The 14,878-nt window shown below is 46.4% G+C and overlaps 1 protein-coding gene and 1 long non-coding RNA gene across 100 annotated transcripts in view; one reads left to right on the top strand and one right to left on the bottom strand.

Moving 5' to 3' along the window:
• The window catches only part of LOC100896682 (uncharacterized), a 45,718-nt gene extending 34,983 nt beyond the window's left edge, over nucleotides 1-10,735 (top strand). For 10 of the 50 annotated variants that reach the window (XR_013519613.1, XR_013519612.1, XR_013519650.1 and 7 more), the window contains 6 exons: nucleotides 1,641-1,830; nucleotides 2,420-2,544; nucleotides 3,621-3,852; nucleotides 4,202-4,997; nucleotides 5,397-5,554; nucleotides 8,595-10,735. This is a non-coding gene — a long non-coding RNA (uncharacterized LOC100896682). Of the gene's footprint in view, nucleotides 1-1,640; nucleotides 1,831-2,388; nucleotides 2,545-3,620; nucleotides 3,902-4,201; nucleotides 5,107-5,296; nucleotides 5,555-7,266; nucleotides 7,732-8,594 lie in introns of those variants that run through there. The other 40 variants (XR_013519616.1, XR_013519649.1, XR_013519620.1 and 37 more) reach the window with 22 other exon arrangements.
• The window catches only part of SVIL (supervillin), a 269,934-nt gene that overhangs the window by 16,754 nt on the left and 238,302 nt on the right, over nucleotides 1-14,878 (bottom strand). For all 50 annotated transcript variants that reach the window (XM_078329736.1, XM_078329734.1, XM_078329733.1 and 47 more), the window contains 7 exons: nucleotides 12,847-13,011; nucleotides 11,450-11,586; nucleotides 10,712-10,859; nucleotides 10,444-10,589; nucleotides 9,048-9,223; nucleotides 5,455-5,599; nucleotides 4,414-4,690 (listed from right to left, as the gene is read on the bottom strand). In XM_078329736.1, the coding sequence (XP_078185862.1) occupies nucleotides 4,414-4,690; nucleotides 5,455-5,599; nucleotides 9,048-9,223; nucleotides 10,444-10,589; nucleotides 10,712-10,859; nucleotides 11,450-11,586; nucleotides 12,847-13,011 (1,194 nt within the window). The remainder of the gene's footprint in view (nucleotides 1-4,413; nucleotides 4,691-5,454; nucleotides 5,600-9,047; nucleotides 9,224-10,443; nucleotides 10,590-10,711; nucleotides 10,860-11,449; nucleotides 11,587-12,846; nucleotides 13,012-14,878) is intronic.

A 14,878-nucleotide genomic window follows, 5' to 3' on the forward strand; every position in this document is an offset into this window, starting at 1 on the left:
GGTCAACACAGGAGAATGCATTTGATGGGAACACCCACGCAAGTTAAAAAGGAATGAGAATAACTGGAGTCCCTGGGTTTATATCACCATAACTTTTCTCAGCTCCAGTCCCATTTCCCATATTACAACTATATTGAGATTGGAAGGGGTGAGCAGATCTCTCAGCCTTTGGAGTAACAGAACTGGGAACTTTAAAGAACAAAGTAAAGGTACTTGTAGTGCCCCATCCTAAAATGCAAAAAGGGAAATAGTGTTTTATAAAACCCATTTAAGTTCTTCAAAGGTCGGGGTCATATTTATTTGATTTTTATCTCTTTGCTTGGTAAGGTATCTGTAACAGATTTCTTAAATGATTCGAATAATTTCTTAAAAGTATTATGACTAAACACAGCCTTTCGTACCATCCACTGTGGTCTAAACTGGTTCAGTTTGGGTGTTTTTGAGAGGGAAAAATAAAATAAGAACCATCAATGACTAGATTATAAATCCCACAATTAATTTGGAAGCCACTTAATTGAAATTTCTGCTTACCAAGCAACAAAACTTTGCCTTTGAATAGCAATCCCATTCTTCAAAAGTGAAAATTTGTTTCACGAAATAGATTACTGAGGAAAGATATGTTTCAAATAGATATAACAGTGTATAAAGACCGTGAAATTTGTAAGCACCCAAATACATTGTGTAAATACATATTCACACTTAAGTAATCAACATCATATCCTAACATTGTAAATTGACTTGTATATACCCAAAATAGAATTGTATCTCCTTTTAAAATTACTTCTATTTTAGAGACAGGGTCTTGCTCTGTTGCCCAGGCTGGAGTACAGTGGTATGAACATAGCTCACTGCACCTTTGAACTCCTGGGCTCAGGTGATCCTCCTGCCTTAGGCTCCCCAGGTGCTGGGACTGCAGGTGCATGCCACCATGCTGGGCTCATTTTTTTTTTTTTTTTGTATAGACAGGGTCTCATTATGTTGCCTAGGTTAGACTCAAACACGTGCCCTTAAGTGATTTTCCCATAGCAGCTTCCCAAAACTCTGGGATTACAGGTGTGAGTCTAGAATTTTATTTCTTTAAAGATATTTTATGAAGCAGGCATTTCACTAGTGTTCTTCACATATCCAAATTCAGTCCTGTATGCAACTTAATTTTTCATATGTGTGTTCATTTTTAATTTCAGCAATGTAAAGATTAAATTTTCAGTGGTAAGGACTTAAGGACTATTCTCTTTACAACCTTGATTAGTTACCTAATTTAAAGTTTGGACATGTTATGCCATCAAGGTACTTTCAAGAGTGAGTTTTGTGCCAGGAGTGCTTGTTAGGAATAACAGAAACAGAGGTGTAAAGACTGCTCATGTTAATTATTCTCAAACCAGAGCCACCTCTAATTTATAGGAATTAAGCCTCTGTCACGCCCTGGGGAAGCCTGGCTCAGCATTCCTGGCACCAGGAGCATCTGTCTCCTGACCCTGCTGGGGTGCAAGCAACCCTGCCCTGCAGACACTGGGCCAGGACACTGACCGTAGCAGGCTGGCTGGCATTGGCCAAGCAGAGGCTGTACCCTCTGCACAACCACTGCTTTTTGCTGACCTCCCAGAAGTGCTCCCTGAGCTCTGACTCAGTCTTGTTTGCAGGTGTGGCCCTTGTGGGTGCAAGTGATGGAGGAGCCAGACTAGTGTCACCAAGGGGCTAGAGCTTCCGCATTGGCTGCGGAGTCACCGCAAGTGCCATTGGGCTGTGCTTTCCAGCTGCTGGAGGGACGGTCTGGAATCTGAATGCTCCATGCTCTATCCTAATTCTCTAAAGCTGGACTTTTTCAAAGTTGTAAGTCTGCTGCAAAGGTACCATTGGAGTTGGCTGTGAGATGTCCATTGTGTTTATTGGGAAGAAATTTGACCTGGGTCAAATCATATTTCCTAGGAGCCTCCAAGTCAGTAGTCTGTGAAAGTCTTTGAACTCTTAGCTTTATTTTTAATTAATTCACTTTAACGGTTTTACTCATTCATCTACTCACTATTACCTTCCCCCCGCACCCCTCGTAACAGCTAAGGTAAGAAAATGCCTGGTTTTATAAACACGATTTCCCTTTTTGCATTTTAGGAAGGGGCACTACAAGTGCGTTTAGTTTCTTCTTTAAAGTTCCCAGTTCTGTTACTCCATAGGCTGAGAGATCCGCCCGCCCCGAAACACACTCCGTTCCCTATTACCGTCATCACTGGTAACCACATCAGAGATTAATTATCACTGCACATGCCACCTCCGCATGAGAGCAAGAGCGTAAATCCATGACAGTGACTCTTTGGAAATTGCCATTATTTTGGGGAGATCCACGTTATCTCACTTTCAAGTTAAAAACAGTAATTATGCTCTTCTTGCTGACAGTGTCAGTGATGAGTCTTTCCTGCACCTGCAGTGTGAACACAGGCCCGGCACCTGCTCAACATCATAAAGTCCTGTGAGCTGAGTATTATAATCCCTCCTTTCCAGGTGAGAAAACCAAGGCTCAGACGGGGTAACTTTACTCAACCCACGTAGCTGGTAAGTAAGGGCCTGAGATTCTGAATCCTAGGCTATAGGGTCCCAGTGCCTGACATCTTCCCTCAGGGGACATGCCTCCTTATTAAAAAAGGAAAGGAGCAGTTCCAGTTGCTTGCTCATAAGAAATTAAGTAGATGAGAAATGCTGCTCCCCTTGGGAGACTGAAGTGGGAGCATAGTTTGAACCCAGCCTGGGCAACAGTGAGACCCTATCTCTACAAAAAATTTTAAAAAGCCTGATACGGTGGCAGGTGCCTGTAGTCCCAGCTACTTGGGAGGCTGAGGCACGAGGATCACTTGAGCCTGAGAGGTTAGGGCTGCAATGAGCCGCGATTCTGCCATTGCACATTGGCCTGGGAGACAGAATAAGACCTGTCACACACATACACACACAAAAGAACAAAAGGAAAGAAATGTCCTTCTCACTGGGGTTCCCTGAAGTTTGGTGTGCTCAGCAGCCAGCCTCAAGTCGCCTTGCTGCTGGTTCAACCCTGACCTACTCCCTGATCTGGTGACTGCGCTCTTTGGCCCCTCCTTGTAGCCAAACTCACGGCTCCCCACATCCTGTGCTGAGCCCCCCTCTGACTCCCTGCCCACAAAGCGGGTTAACAGCATGGTTGGATTTGAAAAGAGGGCCCCTGGATGTGAGTGCCCAGCTCAACTCTCTGCTAGCTGTGTGGCTTCAGGCAGGTTCCTTGATCTTATTGTCCTGGTCCTCATCTGAGAAATTAGCATCACAACAGAACCAGTCTCAGGGAGCCCGGGAGGCCCTCAGCTAGAGGCAAGTAAAGATCCAGCATCTTGCCCCAGGGGGTGGGGGCGAACCTCTGGGCCACAACCGGGCTCTGCACAGCACACAACCCCACCACCCAGTGCCCAGTAAGGTCACCTGCTGGCTGTTCCTGCACTTGCTCTATGTCATTGATACCATGTGCATCTTGGAGATAGGACCTGAAATATTTACTTGGTCCCTACAAAAAGTGTCTCCCATAGAGTAGGTGCTCAGGGAATGCCAGCTGATGCACAGACGCATCTTGTGTAAATCAGGAAATAAATCACGTGGTTCCTTGCCTGCAGGTGTCTGATCAGCCTGTGCCTCCTGTGGCGCCGGGGTGGGCGCACCTGCACAGCAAGGGGGCTGTAAAGAGGCCAAAAGACTCTGCTGAGTTGACGTCACAGAGCTGCGACCTGCATGCTGTCCTACGTGGGAGGGGTGAGGAGCGCTGCAGGAAGGCTCCTCCTTGGCAAAGACCTGGATGGTTTCTCCAGAGTTCACCTGACTCCCCCGCCCCCAGCTTCAAGCATCCAGGTGAGTGCTTTGCAATCGGGCACGTCACCAACAGCAACCCAGGAGAGTTTAGACTGTACTAAACCAGACCTACAAAGGCCACTTGTGCGCTCAGCCTTGGGAGAAACAGCCTCTTACTTTTCAAATCAACCTTGTGTGTGTGTATTTACTGTAACGTTACAGCACCATTTGGCTCCAGCTTTAAATCACAAAGATATTCTCTACTTAATGACTTTAATTGAAGCAGCATACACGCACTTGAGAAATCATTTAGAGGCCAATCATCGCTTTCCCAGAACAGCTCTGGGGACAGGGACAGGGAGGGAGAGAGGGAGCCAGGAAGCCTTGACGTGCAAGTCAATTTCTACAGGTGAACACCATCGGCCTCGGCAAGGCTAAGCGGTTAGGGATTCGGCCTTACTCCTTTACTCCTTTTCCCCTCTGTGGTTTGCTAAGTGGCTCTCAAAGACACATGACTGGAGTGCCCCACTGCACGCACGAACACAGCAGAGGGCACCACAACTCCCGCAGGGTTGCCGGCCAGCCTCTTTCAGCTGGAAGAAACCACGAGCGCTCACTAACCTGCCGTGCTCACCATGAACTTCCACTTGACCACATAGGCGTCCCCCTCGTGGAACTGCCCGATGCTCTGTTTGGGGAGCCTGCTATAGTCGAATTCCAGGATGTGCCACACATCCACGGAGACACTGGTGATCTCAAACTGCCTCCTGTCGTGCCCTTCCACCAGGCCATAGCCGCGGCCGACGTTCACCCCGTCCAGGATGGTGCCTGCTGTCGTCTGGGGCATGGACACCATCCGCGTCACGTCATACGGCTTGACATCAGCCCTGGGGTCTTCCTACAGGGGAACATGAAGGTTGCGTGTTTCCACAGCCATTCCTTGTCACAATGCTGCTTCAACCATTTATGAGACAGCATAAAAATACAGGTTCCCCAGGTGGTCAAGGCTGCAGTGAGCTATAATTGCACCACTGCAAAAAAAAAAAAAAATACAGCCTCCACACTCTGTCCCAGGATGCTTAGCTGCAGTGAGGGAAAGGCTGCAGTTCCAGGAAGACTCTGGGAGGTCTGAACAACCATTGCCACAACAGTACATGGATGCCCAAGAACAGGTGCAAACCAGACTCTTCACCTCCTGGAGTCAGGTTAGAAATGGAGGCCAGTCTGCTTCTACTGGTGAGTCTGGGGAAGGCTTCCTAGCTTTAAGGGTGTGTATGTTTGTTTATTTTAATTAAAAAAGTATTTTAGTTGACATATTTTTATGTGTACAATTTGATGTGCTGATACTGGCATCTGTTTTATGGGGAGGGGGTGAGGGAAGGAGGGAGCAAAGGGAGGGTTGGGAGATGTTGGCCAACAGTGCAGAGTGACAATCAGCGAGGAACGAGCTACTTTTCTACGGCACGATAGGCCACGGTCCCCAACACTGTATTGCATATTTCAGAACAGCTAGAAGAGAGGATTTGAATGTTCTCACCACAAAGAATTGATAAATCTGAGGTGACGGTCATGCGAACCACCTGATTTGATCATTTTACATCAAGGCCACTTTTGCTGGGACCCGAACCAAGCCCCGAGGCTGAGACCTGGTCGCCGGGATACCTTGTGCTGGGCAAGCTCCCCGGGGTTCTTCTCATGCGGTCGCTTCAGTTCCGTCCAATCCAGAAACTTCTCTTTGAACAAAATCGTCTCATTGTGTTCAGTAAGTCTCCCAAATATCGCCCACTCGGGCCGCCCCTGTCCTTTTCTGCAGGGTGGGGGTTGGGGGGTTGGGAGGATAAACAGGAAAAGAACCGAGATTAAGACAAGTTAAACAAAGGAACCTAAAACACAGCAGCTACTGGAAAAAAACTCAAAACACATAAGTGGTATATAGAACAAATGGTTTATTTTCCTGCATTTTACCAAATTTTGTTATTTTAGTCTGAAGTCTTGCAAAGCTTTCTGGCCATGGAGTTTTACATGTGCCTGAATGTGACATTAACCATGTCAGGACTAGACTTTCCTTACATTCCAGCAAGTTCTTTCTTTTTGTTTGTTTGTTTTTTGAGACAGAGTGTTGGTCTGTCACCAGGCTGGAGTTCAGTGGCACCATCTTGGCTCACTGCAACCTCCACCTCCTGGGTTCAAGCAATCCTCCTGCCTCAACCTCCTGAGTAGCTGGGACTACAGGCACGCGCCACCACACCCAGCTAATTTTTTGTATTTTTAGTAGAGACGGGGTTTCACCATGTTGGCCAGGATGGTCTTCACCCCTTGACCTCGTGGTAGGCCCACCTCAGCCTCCCAAAGTGCTGGGATTACAGGTGTGAGCCACTGTATTTGACCTTTTTTTTTTTTTTTAAGAGATAAAGTCTTGCTCTGTTGCCCAGGCTGAAGTACGGTCACATGATCCTAGCTCACTACAGACTCGAACTCGGAACCCTGATTCTCTTGCCTCAGCCTCCTGAATAGCAGCTGGAACTGCAGGTGTGAGCCAGTGTGCCTGACTAATTTTTTTTTTTTTTTTTTTTGAGACGGAGTTTCGCTCTTGTTACCCCAGCTGTAGTGCAATGGCGCGATCTTGGCTCACCGCTACCTCCACCTCCTGGGTTCAGGCAATTCTCCTGCCACAGCCTCCCGAGTAGCTGGGATTACAGGCACGCGCCACTATGCCCAGCTAATTTTTTTGTATTTTTAGTAGAGACGGGGTTTCACCATGTTGACCTGGATGGTCTCGATCTCTTGACCTCGTGATTCACCCTCCTCGGCCTCCCAAAGTGCTGGGATTATAGGCGTGAGCCACCGCACCCGGCCCTAATTTTTGTTTTTTAAATAGGAGATGGGTCTTGCTATGTTGCCCAGGCTGGTCATGAACTCCTGGCCTTAAGTAATCCTCCCTTCTCAGTCTCCCAAAGTACTGGGATTACAGGCGTGGGCCACATTCTAGCCAGTTCTCATCTTTGGGATGCCCTGGGGTGGCATACTGGGTGGGCATTTCAGCAAAGGCAGCAGCCGCCAGCAAACGTTACTTGTCTACTTTAGCCACCCAGTCACCTGCACACTCACCAAGTTTCCTTCCTATTAATGAACAGATGTAGGGAAGAGACAGCTCCCTTCTCCCTCAATTCTCTACTCATTTATATCATGTTACAACAAAGCTCTCCAAAGATTCTTCGGTCACTAAACACACTCATAGATCACAAAGTGCATTTTGCACACTTATTTCTAGGCCACTGGCCAGGGCAGTAGCTGGGGGAGCAGAGAGAGACAGGAAAGACAATAGCACAGCCCCACCTGGAGCTTTTTTGCAGGTTTGGGATTTTAGAATTTGCTCTGTACCCAAGGACCTAGGTAATTTAGAAAAAGGTAGAGGCGAGAAGATGCATGTGCTGTGGAGGGCATGGCCCTGGATGAACATGCATGATCTCTCAGACCTCCAGATCTGTCTTCGGTTGTGAATCCGGCTCAGGATACAAGACCCCTCAGAGCAGCCAGCCCTGCTGCTCCTGCCCTGCTGTGCTACTGCCTCAGTTGCTTCCTGCTTGGTCAAGCCCACAGCTGCTGACGTCACAGCTGAGGCACATCAGAAAGGCTGCTGGATTCAAAGAAAACTGCAGGATAAATCATAGAACGCAGACACTTCTACCTCTTGTGGGACTTTAGGAACCGAACATCAGAACCTATGAAAAACGCACAGTGATCTTGAAAGGCTGCGGTCTTTATCAGGAAATAACTGCATGAGAGTCTTTTATGTCAGTCCTCCTCTGCAGGCTTGCTATGATGACAATCGGAAGGGACCTTGGCTTCTGCTTTAGAATCTGTTGTCTATATTTTGAAGCATGAGCAAGCAACGTGCCAGATTGCAGGGTGAGGGGTACGACCTGGGGCAGGAGCCAGGTGTGTTTTCCCACCCCCTTCCCTGACTTACAGCCAGAACTGGGCTCAGTGGTTTCAGCCTCATTTGCTAAGAAGGGCGGGGTGTGTAATCCTAGCTGTACCTTAAAATCCCTGGAGCTTTTAAGACATATTGACACATAAGCTCTAATTCACATGAATCAAAAACACATCTCTGGGGCTGGGCTTAGCAAATGCATTTGTTTAAAGGCTCCTCAGGCAATTTTCTCAGAGACGTTGAAAACCAGTGGGCTAGGAGCTCAGTCATCCAATTTCAGATGTGTGATTAAGCCACTACTAAACACAACTGGCATCACACAGATTTTGTGCTTTAGCCTGTTTTTTTCTTTGCTGTAGAAAAAAATCTTGAGCTGCAGTTACAGTCCTTGAAACACCAGTTGTTACCATCCTGATGTTAAATGTGCATTTGCTTAAAAAGGACTTTAAAACTTACCACACTGCTGTAATTTTTAATGGTTTCCATAATGATTAATTAATAAGAAAATTAATAGCTGGATTTTAAAGCAGGAAACTAAGCAGGAAAGTTGCAATTCATATACCAGGTCAATGGAAAACATTAAAATGTAGTTGTGTGATGCCCAATATTCTATGCTGTTTGGTGGTTCATTGGTTTCCAATCTATTATAATGGCACATAGTTAAAAAGCACTACTTTTCTTGGTCTCATAGTTAAAAAAAACAATTCTTTGCCTGTAAAAATTCTTTGTTTCATAATCATAATTTTAGAGGTTTCGCATATTCTATTGAATTGCCAAAATGACTTTAAGAGTCCAGTACATGCGGGAAATATTAAAATCGCAGTCATTATTTTAATGCCATCTCCTCCCCCTCTTCCCTTCCCAAAAGTTAAAGGCATCAACATCATCTGCTGCCAGATAAATCCTGGAATTTCAGGGCGATGCTGGGAAGGTATGAATTAGAAGAAGCACATTGCTTCTGCACCTTCACATCGGTGACTGAATTCCAGCTGGGGAAGCGTTTCACATCCGCATGTGATTTGTTTAAACAATTGCTGTTCATCTGCCACGGCAGCACCTGGAGTGCCACAGGTGGGAACTTGCAGCATCTCCTGCTCACTTCAAGAAATCAACTATCACATAACCTCTTCCAGAAGACTACAGCATCCATATTTCTGCAGTAGTTGGATAAAAGTGAAAGAAGTGCCTTCTGTGAATATTCACGGTCCACTGCATATAATCATTTATGAAAACTGAACCCTATAAAGAGCAAGAGTAGAGGACTGCGGTGAGAACAGAGGGATCGAATGGAATCTGCCATCCTGCGTGGTGGTAGGAGTACCTGGGGATAAGTGGATTGCATTCTCCAGGATCCAGTGGGTTGATGTCACAGTTCTCATAGTCAAATGTTCCATTCCATAAGTGCTTTGCCAGCTGAAATGCTATTTTTCGTTGTGCTAACGTGACCTCCTTCCCATGCCACACGTAAACTTCACTACCAAAATCAAACACCAGTACCTGGGAGAAACGGCACAAAAGAATTTGTTAACTTCAAGAACGTGCAACAGTTGAATCAGGGTCTCTGTTAACAGAGAGTCAAACGCAGGAAGACAGAAATCCTAATGGAGCAACCAGTACAGACACAAAAAGGCCATGAGATCTCAGCTGGTACTGCCCCACCAAGCCAGCCTCTGCCCCCGGGGGCGTGATTCCTTCTCCCAGTGTCCTAAGTGGCCGAGATAATGTTCCCTCCTCTTGTGATCCACAAGAGTTGTGTAAGCACATCTTCCTATGTTCTTTCCTTCCTCCCCCTCCCCTGTTCCTCCCTCTCTCGTGCTCACTCTTTCACTTAATATATACACAGAGGCTCCTTCACACACCAGGCACTCGGGTCCAGTGGTGTCTTCTCTCCTGTACACAATTCCAAGATCCTTAAGGGCAGGGATCAGATCGTAGCAATACACAGAGGAGGGGTTGATTACTATGTGTTTGCTGAGTGAATACCTAAACGTAGTGCTAGTTCTTATTTTCATGGTTCGTTTTATTCTTTCTCTTAGAATGATTTCTCCCTTCATTTCCAGCAATTCAAATTTTGTTTAACTCTAAACTCAGCTCAATTTCACTTTCTATGTAAAATTACTCCTGAAGATTTCTTTTTCTGTGACTTTTTTCCTGTGTAAATGCCCATACATATCACACAGCCACCCTCACTCCAGATGACATTCCTGCTAAGACTCTTCTGTCCAGTTACACTGAAGGGCCTTGTGTGTCTTCCACCTTCTCAACACTTAGCATACTTAATGGGACTGGAAATATATGTGATTAACCAATATTTACTGGCGTGACAGGACAAAGGCAGCACATTAATTGGCAAGTCCACAAATTATACATACATGCATCTATTATTCCTCAAATGTAAGGACTGAAAAACATTTTATTATAATGTTTATGCAAAGTGCAAGAGATAAGGTTAAGTAATATTTACATTTTGCTTAAGACATAAAAATCTTCATTGATCCATTCCATCTCTGAACAATATTCTGGATTCCATATTAGCATTTAAGATTTCAGTAATGATTTGAAATCACAAATATCCTTTAAAAAGCTGTAAATGATCTACAGTGGGAACTGACACTGGCTAACCTTTATTGGAAACTTGCTATCTAATTTCCTGGGCAGCCTGTGCCGAGTGCTTTTGATGTGCTTTGTCATTGAAGGGCAGAGCCCACGGACTGTACCTCTTTGGGCTGCAGAAGGGAGCACTTTGGAATTTTCCCCCAGTAGTCATCATCAGGCACAAGTTTGTCATCCATGAGGCGGTAAATGCAGTTAGTTTCTATTATGGCTGCTTCATAGAGTTCATCTTCTTTTGGGTCTCCAGCAGCTTAGGGATAAGAACAGGAGAGCATCACATTTTCCATTGCAAAGTAGCTGGTTTAGAAGGAGTTAAGGGAGAAGAAAGGAGATTCATGCCTCGTCAATCTCTGAAGTACAATAAAGTCTTACACTGGTAACTGGTTTGGCCACCCAGAAGCTTCCAGAAGTCTTTGACTGCATGAGTGTGTGTATTAATTCCTTCTTCAATGGTTTGGATGTAAGTAGCTCTACAACCAAGTTCCCTCTTTGTCTGAATTAAAGCTGCAAGTTCTGAGGCCTAAAAAAGAGAGGAACGCATTACCTGGGTAGAAAAGCCCTTGGCTAGACAGAGCAGCACAGTCAAAACCAGAGAGGAGAAACTGCGCCTGAAAGGAAGGCCTGTGACCACGGGGGTGGGTGGATGCTGGTTACTGAGTATTTTCAGTGACCTCAAGAACATGTAACTGAAAGCTTGAATTCTTTAGAGCAATAGTTCTTCATCTCAATAGGTCACATGTGACGCTTTTAAGAAATACTCATTCTTTGGGCTTTACCCCATGACATTCTCATTCAATAGGTCTATGGAGGAACTTCAGAGTGACCTGAGATAAAGGTCTTCAAAGTGGGGCCAGTTCCTTTTCTTACGCAGGAGTAAGAAGGAACCCAGGACCTAAATGCTGGGGGTGTAGGTCATAGTCCTAAAACATCCCACTTAAACATGTAATGAAAGCATGTTTGAGAGACATTCAGGAAAAGAAATACCACCTATCCCTTTCACTTGAATGCAACACCTGGCGTTTGAGAAGCTTTGTGACTGACACCAGGGAGAACACTCTCCCTGTGTAAAGGGGACATTTGCTACAGCGTTTTTAGTTTCCAGATACCAACCTTTGCCTTTTCTATGACGTTTGCAAACTCTCCTACCCACAGGAAGCAGCAGTGGGGAGAGAGCAAGAGGAAGCAGTCCCCGCTGTTGAGCGCCGAGGCCCGAGGCTCCACCAGCCTGGTCTGCACGTGTCTTCTTCCTGAACACGAGGCAAACGGTCACCGTCTTCCCGGACAGAATGGGGTCAGGACACACCCCACCTCGGAAGCCTCCCTGCTGCGGACGCCTTTGCTTAGTTCCCATGGCCTAGGGTGGCAGCAGGGGGATTTAGAAAGGGCATCATGACAGCACTAGTGACTGCTTCCCTGGTCCCTGCTTTCCCAAATGTCACCCACATCTCAGGACCATTGTCAGTGTCACGTGTGTGAGTGAACTGAGGCTTTCCCTTCCAGGGAAACGAACACAGGGGCTCCTTTTCCCTCCTTCACTCTTCACCTGGGGCCTTCTCTCCCCTGGCCACCCCTGCACCCAGTTACATCTGTGGCCTCAGCAAGGGAAGCCTCGCCCTCAGAAAGGGTCTGATCTTCCCCTGGGGAGTTTCCACTGTGAACCCTAGGGGCCTCTCCACTGGAAGGAGGGAGGCACGGCCTTCTGTGGCTTTCAACACCTTCTCCAAATATTTGTTGATTTTGAGCTTTCCACAATTACACTGACCATGTGGTCTCTGGGTTAGGACTCAAGACAGAGATCATTTATTTGAGCTTGCCACTAGTTGTTTTTAAAAAATACACAATAGGACAGCGGTCATGCAGAAACACATGGGAAACCCTCCTGGAGGGAGAGATTCCTTTATTCTCCTCTTGAAGATTCATCTATACAGTCGCCACCAGGAGGCGGCCGAGTCTCCCTCCTCATGGCCAGCGCCCCCCAAGTTCGTCTTTGAAATCTCTCCTGCCATGGACAGGAGGGAACTGGAGTGGAATGCAGGGGGACTGCATCTGCTTGACCTTCTCTTGATTCCTTCTCCAAGCTGTGTCCTTGCCGGTTCTATACTGAGTTGGGGAGAACGGGTAGGGAGCAGAGAGCCCCTCTGATGATGCAGGGCGCCTCTGGTAACTTCATGAATGTGTGGCTGCCTCATGGGGCGCGGGGCATCAGGAGCAAAAGCTGGGATTCTGGAGTCAGGGATGTGGGTTCGAATCCAGCTTTGCCACCCCACACCTGCTGGGACCCCAGACACGTTCCTGCCTCCGGCAGCCCTGATGGGCAGAATACTTCCTACCTCATGGAATCTGGGGAAGCTCAAGAGACAGGATGTTGCATAGCAAGGAACACACAGTAGGTTCTCAAAAAGCTTGGGTTCCCTTCCCAGCACAGGCGATGAATGTGTCAGGACTCCTCGGGTGACCAGACAGAAACCACGGGCCCTGGGTCACTGGGCCCAGCTGCTATGAAATACCTTTAACCTGCAGCAGCATCAGCCTCTTGTAAGGCACGGCGCTGTTGTTGGAGTTCTGTTCCGTCAGGTTCACGCTCCGCAGGCTGACGCTGCTGAAGTTTTCTTTACTGGCTAAACCTGCCAGGGTGACTTCTGAGAAGCTGGAGTTGGAAGACACTGGGCGGGCTTTATATGGAAACACAACGCAGAAGGTCCAGTTACAGTGACAATATTTACAGTCAGAAATCATTCACAACCGACCTAACACCTTTGTCTTTTCAAGTTAGTCCCAAGAGGGAAACATACCCAAGTTTCATCAAATGTGCAATTCAATGCTTAACCACCGTGCTGGGAATTAAATACAGCATCAAGAATATAAACGGCTTGTTGGTAACTGTCACACCGCACTGTACAGAGGGACAAGAACTGAGACGACGTGGACCAGCTGCTCTAGTACAAAGCCAGGAGCTGGATTCACTTGTTGCAGTTCCACTGAAAGCTGTTCTAAATCCTAACAACTTTTACATGCTGGAAATGTGTAGATGCCGGATGACTGTTAGACATCTGTCACCAAAAGCCTTTATATGTAAAGAGAAAAAAAGCAGACGCTCTGTAAGGGATAATTAGGTTCTAATCTTTTCCTAAAGGCAAAGTGATCAGTCAGATATCTCGAGCTCTTCGGCTCTCAGAGTTACTATTGTAATTATAAGATGGGTTTTCAGTGCAAAACAGCAAACATCTATGGGTCGGTCAGTCATCACCATTTTAACCCCTAAGGTCCCAAAAGTGGAGGCAGACGAAACGTGTACATGCCAGCCAGGCACGGTGGCTCATGCCGGCAATCCCAGCACTTTGGGAGGCTGAAGCGGGCAGATAACAAAGTCAAGAGATCAAGACCATCCTGACCAACATGGTGAAACCCTGTCTCTACTAAAAATACAAAAAATTAGCCGGGTATGTAGTCCCAGCTACTTGGGAGGCTGAGACACGGGAATCACTTGAACCCAGGAGGCAGAGATTGCAGTGAGCCAAGATTGCGCCACTGCACTTCAGCCTGGGTGGCAGAACAAGACTCCATCTCAACAACAACAAAAAAATCTGAGCCAACAAACCTTCATTTCTCCAACTTACTGTTTTAAAAAATGTATATGTCGCCAGGAACGGTAGCTCATGCCTGTAATCCCAGCACTTTGGGAGGCCAAGGCAGGCAGATCACAAGGTCAGACATTTGAGACCAGCCTGGCCAACATGGTGAAACCCTGTCTATACTAAAAACACACAAAAAATTAGCTGGGCGTGATGACATGTGCCTGTAATCCGAGCCACTCAGGAGACTGAGGCAGGAGAATTGCTTGAACCCGGGAGATGGAGGTTGCAGTGAGCTCAGATCGTGCCATTGCACTCCAGCCTGGGCGACAGAGCAAGACTCCCTTCCAAAAAAAAAAATATATATATATATTCCAAAAAATATATATATATATATAATATATATGTATATGTATATATAATATATATGTATATGTATATATAATATATATATATGTGTTGGAGACAAATTCAGTTTATTTCACTGGGATTAGGTTTGAAGAAATAGAATACTACTTGTCAATGCTGTGATTCTGATAACCACTTTTTTTTTGAGAAAGGGTGTGGCTCTGTAGTCCAGATTGGAGTGCAGTGGTACAATCAGAGCTCACTGCTGCCTTGACCTCCCAGGTTCAAGCCATCCTCCCACCTCAGCCTCCCGAATAGCTGGGACCACAGGTGAGTGCCACCACACCTGGCTAATTTTTATATTTTTTGTAAAGATAAGGTGTTGCTTTGTTTCCCAGGCGGGTCTCAGACTCCTGGGCTCAAGAGATCCTCCTGCCTCTGCCTTCTGCAGTGCTGAGAGTACAGGCATGAGCCACCACGCATAGGCTGAAATATACTTTCTCAGTAAACCAGTTATATTGAAAAGACTCAACCACTTCAGCTAAATGCTATATTTCTAATACAAACATTAGGGAATTGGTTTATGAGTGTTAGGGGAAAAGGAAAATTATAGCAAGAT

This window comes from Callithrix jacchus, chromosome 7 (assembly GCF_049354715.1).
Source record: "Callithrix jacchus isolate 240 chromosome 7, calJac240_pri, whole genome shotgun sequence".
NCBI lineage: Eukaryota > Metazoa > Chordata > Mammalia > Primates > Cebidae > Callithrix > Callithrix jacchus.